The 16,217-nt window shown below is 38.1% G+C and overlaps 1 protein-coding gene across 4 annotated transcripts in view; it reads right to left on the reverse strand.

The window, feature by feature from the left end:
* Positions 1-16,217, reverse strand: part of PPP2R3A (protein phosphatase 2 regulatory subunit B''alpha) — a 165,021-nt gene that overhangs the window by 91,472 nt on the left and 57,332 nt on the right. For 3 of the 4 annotated variants that reach the window (XM_087430534.1, XM_087430533.1, XM_087430532.1), the window contains 2 exons: positions 7,797-8,063; positions 1,384-1,487 (listed from right to left, as the gene is read on the reverse strand). In XM_087430534.1, coding sequence (XP_087286660.1) covers positions 1,384-1,487; positions 7,797-8,063 — 371 coding nt within the window. Of the gene's footprint in view, positions 1-1,383; positions 1,488-7,796; positions 8,064-12,575; positions 12,723-16,217 lie in introns of those variants that run through there. The other variant, XM_004419345.3, reaches the window with a different exon arrangement.

Genomic DNA, 16,217 nt, shown 5'->3' on the forward strand with positions numbered 1-16,217 from the left:
TACAATAAATGATTCTCCTAGGGCCCTTTTAGTCCTTGGTATTTGGACAACTTAGAACTATTCCCTGTAATATGACTAAAATCCACCTGGAAAACAAAGCATTTGTAACTTTTTGCTTTGGTGTGTTTCTCTAAAAGAAGTCCATCAACTGGTAGAGTCTTATATATCCTAGTCATGTTAGTTCTAATGTAATGCATGAAGAACTTGGTGAACTCAACTTGCTGCTAAATTTTTAAAAATAAGAATACACTTATTAATCGCCTACTATGTTCTCAAGCATTATACTACTAAGGGCTTTTAGGTGGCATGAAGAAATCAGAAGAAATCTGTAAGCTGAATTCTGCTGCTATTTTATGTTGATTTTAAATAATAATAATGATGATGATGATGATAATAGGTGAATAGCATTTCCTTTTTTTTTTTTTTGTAAGATTTTACTTATTTATTTCCCCCCCACCAAAGCCCCAGTAGATAGTTGTATGTCATAGCTGCACATCCTTCTAGTTGCTGTATGTGGGACACGGCCTCAGCATGGCCGGAGAAGCGGTGCGTCAGTGCGCGCCTGGGATCCGAACCCCGGCCGCCAGCAGCGGAGCGCAGGCACTTAACCGCTAAGCCACGGGGCCGGCCCCTAAATAGCATTTCCTAATAGTTTACCAGGAAGGGTATCCAGCCTAGAAAAGGTGAGAAGAACAGATGTAAAGAAGGCTAGGCTGATCAGTTAAAAGAGGTGGTAGAAGGGGCAAGCTATGACATTCTCTTAAAATGTATAAATATATCAAGAAATAACTTCTAAAGAAGAAGAAGGGAGAAAAAAAGAAAAGACAGAAGAAAGTCAGGTTTGAATTCAAGAAAACTTGTCAGGATGTTAAAATCCAGGAGTATCTTGATAAAAAGTACAATTCCTGTGATCCTTAACTGGAGCTTTCAAAAAGTAATGATTAAAATCTATTAGAATTCAGTTGTTTTTAATAAGTCAACTAGATATAATTCTAAATTGGATCTTATGAGAATGGAAGCTGTATTTTTCATGTGACACATGTGGTGTGCTCCCCTGAAGGGAGAATCTTTACTTTTATGTCACTGCTCTAAGAGTCAAATCCTAAGACCCAAATTTAACGAGTAAAACTAAGAAACTATCAAATAGTTATTAAAGAGGTATTTCTGAAGATCTGTTTTACTGATTAGAGACATATAAGATAATGGCTTATGAAAAGAATTTGTGTGTGAGTATAAATGGTTGTGAATCATTGAATTTTACTTGTTGAAATAAAGGGTAAAGGGAAAATTAATAAATGAGTAAAATAAGTGACCTTTATAAAGTATATCATGAAGACCAGACAATTCTTTGCCTAGCCCCAGAGTAACTGTTCACATACTTACTTTCTCCACATGGCAACGAACGACTGTGCTGACACAAATCCTGTCATCTCTCCCCCTGCAGCCCTGAACATGGGGGCTTTCCAATAGAGAGGACAGCCACAGACCTGCAAATAAAACACAAATACAGTGTAAGCTAAGGGGCAGTGAAGAGATGACACGGCCAAAGAAAGGACCTCTGTGGCTTTTACCCTTCATGCCACCATGGATAAAAGGGCCCTTAGAGGAGCAAAACTGGGGCAGACACAAATATATCAGCTAGCGCAGATTCAGCGAGAGACAGAGGGGAAACAAAATAGAGGATTACATGTTTAATGAAGAAAAGGGAAATCCATTTACCTTTCCTCCAAGTTCATTACAGTGATGTTTCTTTTCCCTATCCTGATACTTAAAGCAACCAGTCTCCCTTCCTACCACTCTTACATCATATATTTTCTGCCTTCTAGAAAGAAAAAGAAATGACTGAATGTCATGGTTGTGTATGCCTTTCCTTCTGACAGCAGAAAAGTACAGCCACTGTTATCACTCGGTCATTTGGTGTTAATACACTCTACCACCTAGCTCCCTCTCTCTCCTTTGCCTATTATGTCACTAAGCCCCAGGTTCAAGAAGAACCAGAAAAACCTAGACCATTCAAGAAAATAGTCATCAAATCTATTTAAATGATTATAATTCAGGTAAAAGATGAAAGGTAAAAATCAAAATGCTATCATTTATTTATATTTTAGAAGCTACCATAAATAATCACATATTTTTTATAAAGGGAGAACTGGGAACGAATCTAAAACACCTACAATAACCTAAAAGGTAATGACTTTTTTCTCAATAAAAAGCTCTTTTTTCAATTTAAAAAAAAATTATTCTTATACTCTTATAAGAAAGAGTTTTTACCAAATTTACCTGCTTTCTTCCTATAGGGAAAATTCTTTCCTCTAAGTAATAATAACATCTAAATATTAAGCAGAGAAATAGTCTCCAAATGTTCCTAATTTTATATATACATGTAAAACATATTCCCAAATCTGGAACTCTTCAAAGAGTCACATCTTGTTATGAGATAAAGATATTCTTATTATTCATACTAGATATAGGATCTGTTGAGCCTTCATCTTTCTCTAAAGGAAAGTTTCTCCTCTGCAGCTTGAGTAGATGTGAATCTACATTAGGTTCAGGTGAAGTTGTTCCTGTTGTGAGACCGCAGCGGACGGGGGAATCCCCACAGACACCTGAAGCATACCTCGTCTGAGATTAGTCATGCTAAGAGAACATCCAAGGCTGCTGGGCTCATGTCAGAGAAGAGGATATGGAAGGCAAGTTTCAAGAGAAGGAAGGTAAGTACAGGGCAGAAATAGGCTGCTCCTGCCAGGGCCGCTAAAGCATGTTCTGCAAGCAGGGTGGAATTTAAGATTTTTTAAGTCCAGAGGTCAAATACCTCCACTGAGGTCAAGAATGAGGGAAAGGTGTTGCTTAGGAACCAAACGGATTTTGTTTAGTGTGTAAATTATGATTGCCAAGGTACAAAGCTCACAATTAATATACTTTGGGTGGTAAACTATCAATCCACTTTGCCCAATCCCAATCCTCTCTTTCATGCAGAATGGTGGTTTGCCAAGAAAATGCTCTTAAATGTGACAGACTATTGGCAACTGCTGGGAAAGCTGAAAGAATATTTTGTATTATGGAGGTGCGGGTGCAGAGTCACAAACAGAAAGATAAAGTACAGGGAGAGATCGGAACTGGCTTGCCAAAGTGTATGAAATGCACTCCCACCCATGGTCACTCATGGATTTTTCAGAATTAGAAGGGATCAGGAATCTTCTAGCTCAACCTCAGGAAGTGATCACCAGCCTCAGCTGAAACATTTCCAGGGCCTGTGTGCTTACCACCTCCCGTGGGGCTACTGCCACTATTAAACAACGTTCATTCCCTTGGATTATGGTCTTTTCTCCAGAAGACTCCTGTTAAAATGCATACATGCCAGCTTGCGAGGAGTAGTTAGTCCCTGAGACATTTACACTTATAAAGTTATTATGACCTAAAGGCAAAATCCTAAGAGATAAGGCACAGAATGGGTATGTTTTGAAGTAGACTGGGAAGGATTGATCTATATTTCTCATAGTGGGGTACCCTGAGCAGCCAACTGTTAGGCAGCATGAGGGTACCAGGCCCTTGCAGAAAATGGAAAAAAATGGGAAGGGCAGTAAATGGCAAGGGCTGCAGATACTACACTCTGGCTACTTAAAAAAAGTATATGGCTGGCCTACATTTGCTTAAAAACAAACAATTTAGATAAAGGGAGTCATAAGATGAATAAGAACCTAAAAAAGTAAACTATATTAATCTGAGGGCAAGAGAATAGAGACTTTTATAACAGAGGAGAGAGCAAGCCAGTGTCAAGACTTTTTATGAAGGAGAGAATGGATGACAAGTGGGGATGTACAGGGAGATACAGAAAATGAATTGAGGAAACTTAGGTTTAGAGGAGGAGGCAAGAGTTAGTGTATGGTAATCAAAGTCACTGGAGCAAATAATTTGATCTAAGAATGGCCCAACAACATGAAGAACTGAAAGCAACACTGTCTAATGATACATTCAGGAAGAGATGATCCTCAATATTTGTAATGTTTTTTAACATTTAAAACATTTCACGCTTGTCATTTCATTTGGTCCTCACAGGATCCCCATGCAGAAGAGGGCAGGTATTTTTTATCCCATTCTACAGAGAAAGAAATAAAGGTACAGAGAGGCTACCTTGCAGGCCATAGGCACGATGGGTCAAGATGGTGCCTCATCAGCCAGATAAGAGGAGCTGGGGGCTTTGTGTGGTTCAGAAGACAGTTCCGTTCTTTTTCAACTTGCTGCTAGAGGCTAAAACTCCATGGTGAATCCTCTGGCCCAGTCTCTGACAAATGCTTTTCCTACTGCTCCTCAGTTTCTGTTGCTACCCTGCTTTTGTCCCTCTTAGACTCATTCTCTATTCATTTCTTCTCCATCATCACTTAAAGCTGTGGAAAAAAATACAAACTATACACTGAGAATTTAATCAGAAATGGGCATTAATCTCTCCAGGGCTGTCTGAGGTCAAAGATGAATGAGCTAAACGTCACCAAAAGATGCAGATTTCATAAACAGAGAGTTTTCTTCGCACTTAAAAAACAGATCCCAGTCTCAACAGCTATATTTAAGCATCACTAAGAGTAGGTTGCAAACTCAAGCTGGTCTTCCTAATAGCTTTATAAACTACAGGAGTCCACAAAAATGGTCATTTGTTGCTCGGACCACCTCTCCCCTCATTGTCTCTTAAAGGTTGTCTGTCTTCTCCTTTTCCTATAACCAACCTGTCCTGAGAATACAAGCACATGAAGTGCAAGTGCTATAGACACAGAGCTCACTGCCTAGTGGTAGAGAAGACCTGTCTGCAGAGTAAAGAATGGCTGAAAATAAGGATGGCTTAGTGAGTGCTAACAGACTGCCATAGCCAAGTAAAAGCTAGATTAAATGGGGATTAACTAGCTGGAAGACACGATTAAATTAATTTCTAAAACAAATGATTTTAAGAATACAGAGACAAAATCCAATAAAATGAGCTAATACAGTAATCCAAAATGAAACAGTATAAACCAATATATCTTCTGAGGTCATTATACACACATCCTCATTTTTATACGCTACGTTAGTTTTAACTTTTTAATGGTATGAGCAGTTTCCCTTGCTATCTGAGCTGACAATTAAGGTTTAAGAGCAATGAACACAAATGCTTGGCATTCGTGAATGGGATTTAGGGCTACAATCAAGTATAATTCAGACAAGTTAACAGATATGTATATGTGTATAGTTGGCCCTCCATATCCACAGGTTTGCACCCACGGATTCAACCACCAGGTATCACAATTTTGCAGACATGGAGGAAGTGAATTGAGTCTGAGGATGTGAAACCCGCGTATATGAAGAGCCAATGGTATTCACTGTGCTACACCATTTTATATAAGGGACTTGAGCAACCGTGGATACTGAGGGACGGCTGTACTGGCTATTGTGCCACATGATGATTAGGTATAAACAGTATATTGTGACGTAAATCACTGTTACTATGGCTAAACAAAATAGTTTTTTATCTTTTTAAACTTCTCTATGTTGTCAGCTTCAACACTGGCAGTTTTTCCTGATGCCACATATAGATTGATCCTCACTGCCTGTAAATAGCAAAGTCCTTTCTCTGACTCCCTAGCATGCAGATACCCCTCCCCTGACTTGACTACACTCTTTCCTACACCTCCCTTGACCGCCTGTGGAGTCCTTAGGCTTTCTGTTCTCCTCTCCCTGAATCTGTTGAATGCTAGGGGCGCCACTAAACCACGAAGCAGGGCAGGGCTACCACCATACAGGGGTGGGAGGGCCAGAATAGGAGGGTGGAGGCAGAGCGGTAGAAAAGGCTGAGGAGAACAGGCTCCCCAGTCAGGGGCTGGGAATATTCAGAGGAGGAAGGTCGACCCAGAGGACCTGTATTCAAGACAGAGCAGGCTGCAGGTCTCTGCCAGGAGGCACTAATCACTTGGATCTGCTCTCCAGATGTGTGACCCCAGCACAACACCGGGGAACTACCATGTCCCTTAACCTGGATAGGCTCTCCTTGCCTGCCTGCCCGAAGCAGTCCATGAGACCTCCTGTGTCTCTCACACCAATTGTTGCCATGCTAGAAATACCCCATTTTGCATTTATGCAGTTAACATGTTACCTCCAAATGCAGATTTCATTCATCCTTGCTAAATTCTATCTTTTGGGCTTAGATTCATCATTCCAGCTTATTCAGACAATTTACCATCTTGGTTTATACAACAGCCATCTTTCAAAGCTTTGAGTAAGAAAACGCCAATGCCCTGAAGGAACTTATAATTTATTTGGTTGGATATTCATTGGAAGTTAGCTAATGGTATGCTAGCATATGTTCAGGGGAGATAACATATGGTAGAAAGAGCACAATGCTAGGAGTTAGAGGACTTGTTTCCTGACGTGCTAGTTTTGCGACTTCAGGTAAGTACTTGTGAGACTTCAGTTTCCTCATATATAAAATAGAGTGGAAACAGGTGAGCTCTGATTTCTGAGTTTGTTTAAGTCTGTTAAGGGATCAACAAGCAAGTTCTACGATGGGGGTGAAGAAAGGGGGAATAAAAGAAACAATTTCTTCTCATGTCCCTTAAAATCACTCTATTTACAAATTATTTAAACCAGTAACAAATGTTCTGAGGCTAGAGGTAGGCCAGAGGACAGGGCATAACTGGAATGAGGATTTAGAGACTTCTCCAAAGACATGATGGAAGCAGGTCTTAAGGGATGGGTGACTTGGAGTTGGCAGGACTGGAAGCCCATTTTGGAGGGGAGAACTCTGAGAGCTCAAATGCAGAGGGGTGCCTGTGGGAGGGCAAGTGGGTCAGGCTCACACAGGTAACAGTAGTTTGGGTTTTAGCCTCAGGATCAGTTTTCAAACTTTTAAATATTATTCCTGAAAGCAGGGCAACCATTCCCAGTGCAAGTGTGCATGGGGTCTTGGGAGCTCCCAGTTGGTATCCTCCTTGCCCACGCAGCCCTTAGCCTACTAAACCCCTCTGTCTCTTGAAACACAGCCTGAAACCACTGCTAAATCGTGAGATATGATATGACTCTTCAATATACGTGCATGATAAAAATAAAACCCAAACAAAACAAGCACTGCTACACAGGGTAGGAATCCCTGAATATTGCTGAGCTGGGGACTATAAATAACAAAATATGATCTGAGGGTCATGCTCAGTATTAACAGTATTAACATTGTTCTAGGAGGAGGCTGAAGGTATAGAATGCAGTTAGTGAAGATGTTACAGTAGTCCTGGCATAAAGGGCTAAGATCTTAAATCAGAAGCAGTTGGATATATTGGAAAGTATCAAAGACTTGCTTTCTAGTGGCAAATCCATTTATTTCTGAGTAGAACTACTGTGTTGAGCTGGCCTAATGGTTCCTAGTCCAGCTTTAGGGCAAAGAGTTATGATCAACGGGCAAGAATAAAAAAAGATTCATATTGAACACAAGGGAAATTTTTCCAACAAGAAAGGCTATTTAACGATGGAATAGGCTACTTGGCAAGGTAGTGAGGTTCCTGTCACTGAAAGCATTGAAGCAGAGAATGAATTTATGTGTTGGTGATGTCATGGATGGAATTCCTGTATTAAATGGGAGGTTGGACTGCAAGATCACTAAGGTTTTTTTCAAACTTAAGACTTGCATGAAATAGGATCATAGCTAAAGATATATTAGGATCAAATAAATTTTTTCAACATGGAAAAAAATGCATGCTTAAAAACAGAGAGCAAAGAAGCAGTGAAAAGAGGGAGATGGGGATTGCTGGAGAAAGGGAGATGACATCATTTAGTAGTTATATTACCTTTGCAATTTTTCCCATTTCATAAATGTCTGCTTTCTGATCTTCAATATCCATGAAAGCAGTTTCAATTCTGCTTAGAGTCTGTTCATGGTTACTGCAGGCATCTGGGAGTCCTTCAGGAAAGTAGAACCGTGGAATGTTTATGGACAATGGTGCATTCACAACATTATTCACATGAGGAACAGGGGAGAGAGGTTGGGGACTACTTGGAAAAGTGGCTGGAGGTGGAAGTGGTGTTCCAGGTTTCTTTTCTGGTTTATTTTGAATCTGGAAGGAAAATGTAATTATGAGAAAAAAAATTCTAAATAGTATATATTTCTTGCAAGTCCTCACCAGTAACAGGCAGTTGGGTATAAATACAAGAAACCATATTAGAATAGACAGTAGATTCAAGAGCTCACTTTACTCCAGAGGGTGGTAAGCATGCTTCTAGGGAATGCTTATCCACAATAAATAAATTAATACCTTCATTATCTGTCAATACTTGAGTTTACATAGATTTACGCTTAAAAAATCCTATAGTACATTTTCTCATCAGTGATGTGGCAGACATTTAAGAGCAATGTCAGCTGACACATTAAGGATCTCGAGGTGTATTCTCAGTCTACTGGAATTGGATTAGTAAATTCTTTGTTTTTGTTTTTTTTTAAAAGATTTTATTTATTTATTTCCCCCCCCCAAAACCCCAGTAGATAGTTGTATGTCATAGCTGCACATCCTTCTAGTTGCTGTATGCGGGACACGGCCTCAGCAGGGCTGGAGAAGTGGTGCATCGGTGCGCACCCGGGATCCGAACCCGGGCCGCCAGCAGCGGAGCGCACGCACTCAACCGCTAAGCCACGGGGCCGGCCCAAGATTAGTAAATTCTTTTTGAAGACTGTTCTTGGTCTTTCTGTGCATTTCTAGCTCTCCTTCAACAGGCAGATAGAATGAGCTCTTTTTAAATATATAGATCTAAAATGTACTGGGGATGCTGTCCTTTAACCTTCTTCTCTAGTTTGACTTTGTCTAGGCAGAATCACTGCCAGTCCCTGATGCAGAGAAAGTCTTTGTTAAGAAAATTAAAGCAGGGCCGGCCCCGTGGCTTAGTGGTTAAGTGCGTGTGCTCCGCTACTGGCAGCCCGGGTTCGGATCCTGGGTGCGCACCGACACACTGCTTCTCTGGGCATACTGAGGCCACGTCCCACATACAGCAACTAGAAGGATGTGCAGCTATGACATACAACTATCTACTGGGGCTTTGGGTAAAAAAAAAAAGGAGGAGGATTGGCAGTAGATGTTAGCTCAGAGCCGGTCTTCCTCAGCAAAAAAAAAAAAAAAAGGAGGATTAGCAAGCATGGATGTTAGCTCAGGGCTGATCTTCCTCACAAAAAAAAAAAAGAAAAGAAAATTAAAGTATTTTTAGTTTTGGAATGTCTTCCACCAGGCTGATCTACCTGCCACTAGGGACTTGCCATTTTTTCAGATACACATTTCTCTCATTTTTGGTACACTCTAACAGGCAAAAATCACGGTCATTAATTTCAACACAGTCAAACTCCCTTTACAGTTTATTAACTCATTTATAGTTTATATCATTCCTTTTTCCAAAAAGGATTTGATGTGGTGTACCATAGAGACTTAAGAAAGGACAGTATAAAAAGGGGGGGGGGGCAATGGGGAGATTAAGATTATTCATGATGTACGGAGGGGGGAGGGGAGGTACACTAACATTCAGGTGGAAGTTTATTTTACCAATGAAGATGAAATTTAGTTCTGAGATTCCTAGCAGAAAGAGCAAAAAAGATTCCATGAAGATTTTCAGAGTTTTAATTTCTACTCAATTTTGACCAAATTATCTATTAAGGCTCATGAGCATGGCACTATATTATTAGATGCTACATAAAGTATGAAAGATAGACATGACTGTTCACTAGCTAAATTTATTTTAAATTTACTGTAAACATAAAATATTACTCGAGTGTTCTTTCTTAAATTATCCTAATGCCATATCTAAAGTTTGAACAATATTTTACCTGTAAGAAGTAGATCTGGATATCGTATTTCATTTTGACATATGGGCTTATAACACGATCTTCAAATTCAGGATAAAAGTCCTAGCTACCCTTGAAAAGCATGAGTATTATAGGAAGACAAGCTTCATTCACATAAATAACTGATGAATATAATTTAATCTCCTCCTTTTGTTATACACGGTCCATTTTTCATATGTTAATATCTGACATTAACACATAGAGTGGAGTCTGCTCATATACTAATACTATTGGAGATATGAAAGGCAGTTGGTCACACCAAGCCTTTGCTGCAGTATCAGGGTATCGCCATATAAAGCAATAGTCAAGGAAGAAATGGCACAGAGGGAAGTGATGCCAATGAAATATGAAAAATTTAACAGAAAATAGTGATGGCTTACTAGCTCTGTGACCTCAGGAAACTTAAATAACATTTTAAAATTTCAGTAACAAACATAACTCCTACTTCTTGGAAGGTTGTCGTGAAGATTAAAGGAAATTACAGGATGCAATGTGGGTAAAAGGTTCAGGATAGGGCTGGGCACAGATATGTCCTTACTTAAGAAAATGAGTCACAAGGCCAAAGGGGGTTCTCAAAAGATTAGATTAAAATAACTTGGCACAGTCCTTCAGATTCAATAATAAATAATCATTTACATTTATAAAGCAATTTAAAGTTGACAACCACTTTTGATTTAACAAAGTGATAATCTATTCTAAGGAAACATTTCTCTCTGCCTTAATACAAAATCTCCAAATATTATTACATAGGCTTACGAGTCAATAACAGTAGAAACTGTTCTTAAATTTCTAAGATAAGGCATACAATTCTTCAGGGGCTTTACCTAGGTCATTTATATTAGTGTCATTTCCTTCCTGTTATTCTATGCTGAAAGAAATTTGTGAGACAATAAGTCTACAATCACCATAATTCTTTTTTTGTTTCCCCTGGTGTGACATCCAGGGCAGTTATGGATAACTTCAGGGCAGTTATAACCATAGGATTAAGACCACTGGTGCCAGTGGGGATGAAACCCAATAGACTAGTGAACACACACTACTGAAGAAGGTTTAGAGTGAGGCCTTTAATGTTAATTCTACAATTTTGCTTTGACAGAAAAAAGTGACATTCAGAACAAACTCTGGCTATCTGTGAAAGTTTTTACTTGAATGGGAAAATATTTGGTTATATGATAGTCTACTTTCCTCAGTGTATTTCTTAACATGGAGCAATTCACTAATAGGCAGTATTTATTAATTCATTGATTAATTCTATATTTAATACAATTGATGTTAATTTTTTTTTTTTTTTTTTTTTTTTGTGAGGCGATCAGCCCTGTGCTAACATCTGCCAATCCTCCTCTTTTTTGGCTGAGGAAGACTGGCCCTGGGCTAACATCTGTGCCCATCTTCCTCCACTTTATATGGGACGCTGCCACAGCATGGCTTGCCAAGCAGTGTGTTGGTGCGCGCCCAGGATCCGAACTGGCGAACCCCAGGCCGCTGCAGCGGAGTGCGCGCAATTAACCGCTTGCGCCACCAGGCGGGCCCGATGTTAATATTTAAAGGGAAGCCCGATGTTAATATTTAAAGGGAAAATAAAAAGAAGGCATTTATTTTGAACTTTTCAATTTACTTTCCATTGAGTTCAATAGGAAACATATAATTTAAACCTTAAAGTAGTTTAAGGTCATAAAACTCACCCTTTACAAACGTTATAGAGTAAAACATAATAATATAAATTTTGCCAGATTCACCGACAAGTTTGGCATCTGCTCACTTTGAATAAAACTGTTTCACTCAAATCTAGGAACAGCATTAAAATAGAATTAGCTGGGTAAAGTATCTCAATTCTCCACTTCAGTCTTTCCTTATAAACACAGTATCATTTAGATATTCAGTCTGAATAGTATCCTTATGCTATTATGTCACTGTAGCATTTCCAATATTTGACCATTTTTGACCTATTTCTAAAAAAAGCAATTTCATATGGCTCACCCAAATAATTTGAAATTACTCTGGGTCAGAATAACAATGAAACTATGGTTTCTTGCTGGATTCTGGATTGCCATCATTTGTGTGGCCCTTGACTTGTATTGTACTCAGTGTTAGGCAACTTGTTTGGTGAGACACTGGCCCTAAATTTGTAAGCAAATAAGCATGGACTCTGCGAGCAGTCATCGCAGGCAGAAATGACTCAATCTCACAGCTTGCTGAGGGAGGACATTCTTTCACAATCCAGAAGTAATTGCCATCCTTCACTACCTACATATATTATATCACAAACACATGATTTTCTATATATAAAAATAGTTCTTCATTCAAAAAGATTCAGAGATCAATATTATTTTTTAAAAAACATTCATTACAGATGTATGTATGTTAATACAAACACAATCTATTGATTCAAAGTGCAAATAAGGCTTTTAACAGAGTAATTCTAGTTTCTCAAAGATATTTCTGTTAAACATTCTTTTATTTTCCTACTAAATTGTAAAATATTTGTTAAGTTGTATTTATTGTCTCTAAAACTGTATTCCCTCTCTACAAGAGAAAAATGTGAGTACTGTACTTCAGGTCCAGAAGGTCTATTTTTAAACCTGTTGGAATCTCTCTACAAATAGCTTTCTGCAAATAGCTGAATAGAGGACACAGATTAATTCCTTGATCTAATATCAAGTGAGCTGTAAAATTATTTGTAAGTTAGTTCACTGGGTGGTTTTATTAGTAATAAAAATATTTTAAAAGAAACACCCAAGTTTCAAACCTGTGTCTGCTGAAATGACTTCAGCCGCTTCTTAAACCGAGACGGGAGAACAAAATCACAGCCCCTGGCCAGGAAAGCTAACTCTCCCCTTAAGTCCGGGTCCCTTCGTAGAGATGTTTCCTTGATCATCATCTTTGAAAAGTGGATGTTTATTTACCAACTTTCCAGCACACTTCTGAAGATAGTCAGATTTAATAAGTTGTCAAACTCGTCAGGTAGAAAGGTATTTTTTTCTTCTTATCTCCCACAGAAATTAAGTTCAAGCATTGTGTTCTCCCAGCCTCCAGGAACCACAATCCATGCTTGTACTGACATGCAGCTGGTTCCCAAATACAGCCTGTGGCTCCCAATACCTGCTCATAATTTTCAAGTTAGAAACACTGCCTGCAATGGGCCTGCTGCTTCTTGTAGGTAGCTTTACGTCCAATTGACCTGCACATGCTGAGAATACAGAGCCTTCTGGGAAAGGAAGCACCCACTACTCTGAGCACCAAAGTTAGAAACATTACAGCTGGACCTAAAAATAGTGACTTCTCAGATAATGCTAACTTCTTAAACTCAGAGTATGTGAGGTGTCAATTCACATAAAACAGTTTCTCCTCCCACTAGAAGAGAAAGAACATGTAGAGTATTTTTGATTTTGCTATTTAATACTTTATGAAAAAAGAACAAGCTGCATTTCAAATCAGAAACTATCATTTTAAGAATACTTTTTTACTTCTTATTTGACGGGAAACAACAAAAACTCTCTAGATATACTCAGTCAAAATACAGAGGAAAACAAACTTTCATCCTCCAATGGTAATATACAAAGAGATTTGTTGGTTTCAGATTTTAAAGTTAAATCCTTTCTTTGTCTGTTTGCAGAAGATTATCTTAGTCATAAAATACACTTTTTGGAAGTGACTGTGGATCTGAATACATTTGAAAATTTATTGTCAAAGTATTGGCTAAGAAAGTGGAACAACTGAATGAGAAAGCAGCTTTAGATAAATGTAAGTGAGTGAAATTTGGCTACACTAAAGGTACAAAAGATGATCAAATAGCAATGACATAATACATCTTGAATTTGCGAGACTTTTTTTTAAAGGAGCTTTAAAGAAATCATCTCAGATTTAAAAAATATTCTATTATATCATATATTAAACATCTGCCTCATAGTTATTTACAAGTGAATCTTCAATTATGCTCTCATGTTTAATATTTAGACTTCTTTATTTTCAATCAACCACATTATTCCATCAATATTTATTTTCTACTTATAGAAAATATAAACCAAATATAATTACCAGATAAACCCCAAAACCAAAAACAGCTTACAACTCTCTTCTATTGAACCTCTGTCTAATTTAGTGGGAATTGAATTCTTTGGTTTTCCATTGTTTCCTACAACTTAAGTAAGCTTTTTTTCTTGACTTCCTTTCAAGACATTCTGACAACACTTTATAACGTGTACCGTGGCCTTATACGTCTAAACCTGTGGTTTTCAAACTTCTTTCTTCTTTTTAAGCTGTGAAATTTTCCACTCACACAAAATCTTACCTGAAAGCTTTCGATATATACTATGATTGAAAGAGGATTACAATTGAAACCACTGGTGTAATGCTTCAACCTGGGCGCTTCCTTTTCCCCCCAATTTTCTCTCACTGGGCTTACACGTTAACTCTTTACGCTAGGTAGCTTTCCCATATTTTTTTCCTTATGTTCTTGCCTAGAATGCTCTTTTCCTCCTTCATTATTTACCTCCAAATTAAAACATCAAAAAAGTTTGTTATGAATGCAACTAGGTCCTTAGACTTATGATTTAATGCTTTTTCAATTAAACCATATCTTAAGTTGTATTCCCCTCTCTTCCCAACACCAACCCATGGCTTCAGGGCAGTGACTTTTCAGCCCCTTCCTGAGAATGCTCCTTCCCCTCAAATTATACATACTTTAACCATCCTTCAAAATGCAAATCAATTTTTATCTATTTCATGAAGGCTTCCCTGGCTATTTAAGTCCCCTTAATGCAATTCTCTTAATGAAATACTGTAGAATCTCTCTTAAATGCTTCCACTTAATTCTCTGGATTAGCCAGTGCTCTCCATTCCTCCTGTAAAAGAGAACAATTAATGCCCTGATTCATGGTAATAGTTTAGTTTCTGTGATGCTCTCATATTTCTTACCTCAGTAGTTGAGTTGTACGCTTACTAAGAGTTGGTTGTGTTTGTCCCCACTTGTTTATGCTAGTTGTACTTTTTACAGTAATTATTTGATTCAATTACATATTACATAAACTAATGCAATATGAATGTAGAAAAAAAGAGTTTTTGTTTCTAAAATTCCTAAACTTGGAGGGCCGGCCCAGTGGCGTAGTGGTTAAGCACGCATGTTCTGCTTAGGCGGCCCGGGGTTCACAGGTTTGGATCCCCGGCGCGCACTGATGCACCGCTTGTCAAGCTATGCTGTGGCAGCATCCCATATAAAGTAGAGGAAGATGGGCACAGATGTCAGCCCAGGGCCAATCTTCCTTAGCAAAAAAAGAAGAGGATTGGCATCGGATGTTAGCTCAGGGCAAATCTTCCTCACAAAAATAAATAAATAAATAAAAATAAATAAAATTCCTAAACTTGGGGGAAAAAAAACCCCTAAGTTGAATGTTTTATAAAGACTCAGTAAAGGCAAACTACTACTACTAAAAACTTTTGCTATAAAATTAGGTATGGGTGAGATAAAGCAGAAAAACCATTAAAATCTAGAAGGTGTCTACATTTGAATTGCTTCACTATAAAGTTCCTTCTCTGAAGAAACTGAAACTGGAAATCAGTCAAAATGTATTGAGTGTGACGGATTAAAGAAAGATGTCATGGAACTTCAATTTCCCATTATGACACTCACTCTCAAAGAAAAGGCTTTGGCCTATATCAAAAGATCTAAATAAATTAATGTTGTGAGTTAAAATAAAATGTTTAAGATACACATCTTACAATACACACACATAGAGAGTTTGTGATTCCCTACTGAGTAACTATCAATCCCAATCATGTTCAGGTAAAAAGGCTTCAACTGCAATATTTTATAATCTGATAATTATTTTCCAATAGTGTCTAAACTCTTGAGGGTAAGGTCAATTTTATAGTCATTTCAATCACTCAACGAATATTTTTCTGACCACTTATTATGTGCAGATACTTTGCTGGGTGCTGAGGATATGGAGATGATAAAGAAGTGCTCTCTTCTTTTTCTCATTGCACCCAGTACAATGTTGATTTGAAGCAAAGGACAATAAATACTTTCATTTCATTTACCTCCCATAAATCTCTGAAGTTTCAAAGTCAGAACAGTGGTTAAAAGCCTGTTCTGCTACACTCTTACGTAAGAAAACATTTCTTCATGTCTTTTAATGATGAGGTAAGCTCTTAAGTTTTTATTTATCCAAGTGCTTTCCAAAAATTCAGAGGAAGAAAAGACTAGGCCCTATAAAGGGGCTTAGGAAAGAATAGGTCTGTGGCAATGAGTTATTGACAGAGAAATACTATCAAGAGGTTGGTTTATTTGCTTTTTACTTATTTACTTGTGTTTGCATGAAAGTATACCTGCACGGTTCTAGAGAGGATCTGAGAATGTGAGTTAGTTTCAAGAAGTATATGATAACTGGAA

Source organism: Ceratotherium simum, chromosome 5 (genome assembly GCF_057802395.1).
Source record: "Ceratotherium simum simum isolate JZ-2026a chromosome 5, ASM5780239v1, whole genome shotgun sequence".
NCBI lineage: Eukaryota > Metazoa > Chordata > Mammalia > Perissodactyla > Rhinocerotidae > Ceratotherium > Ceratotherium simum.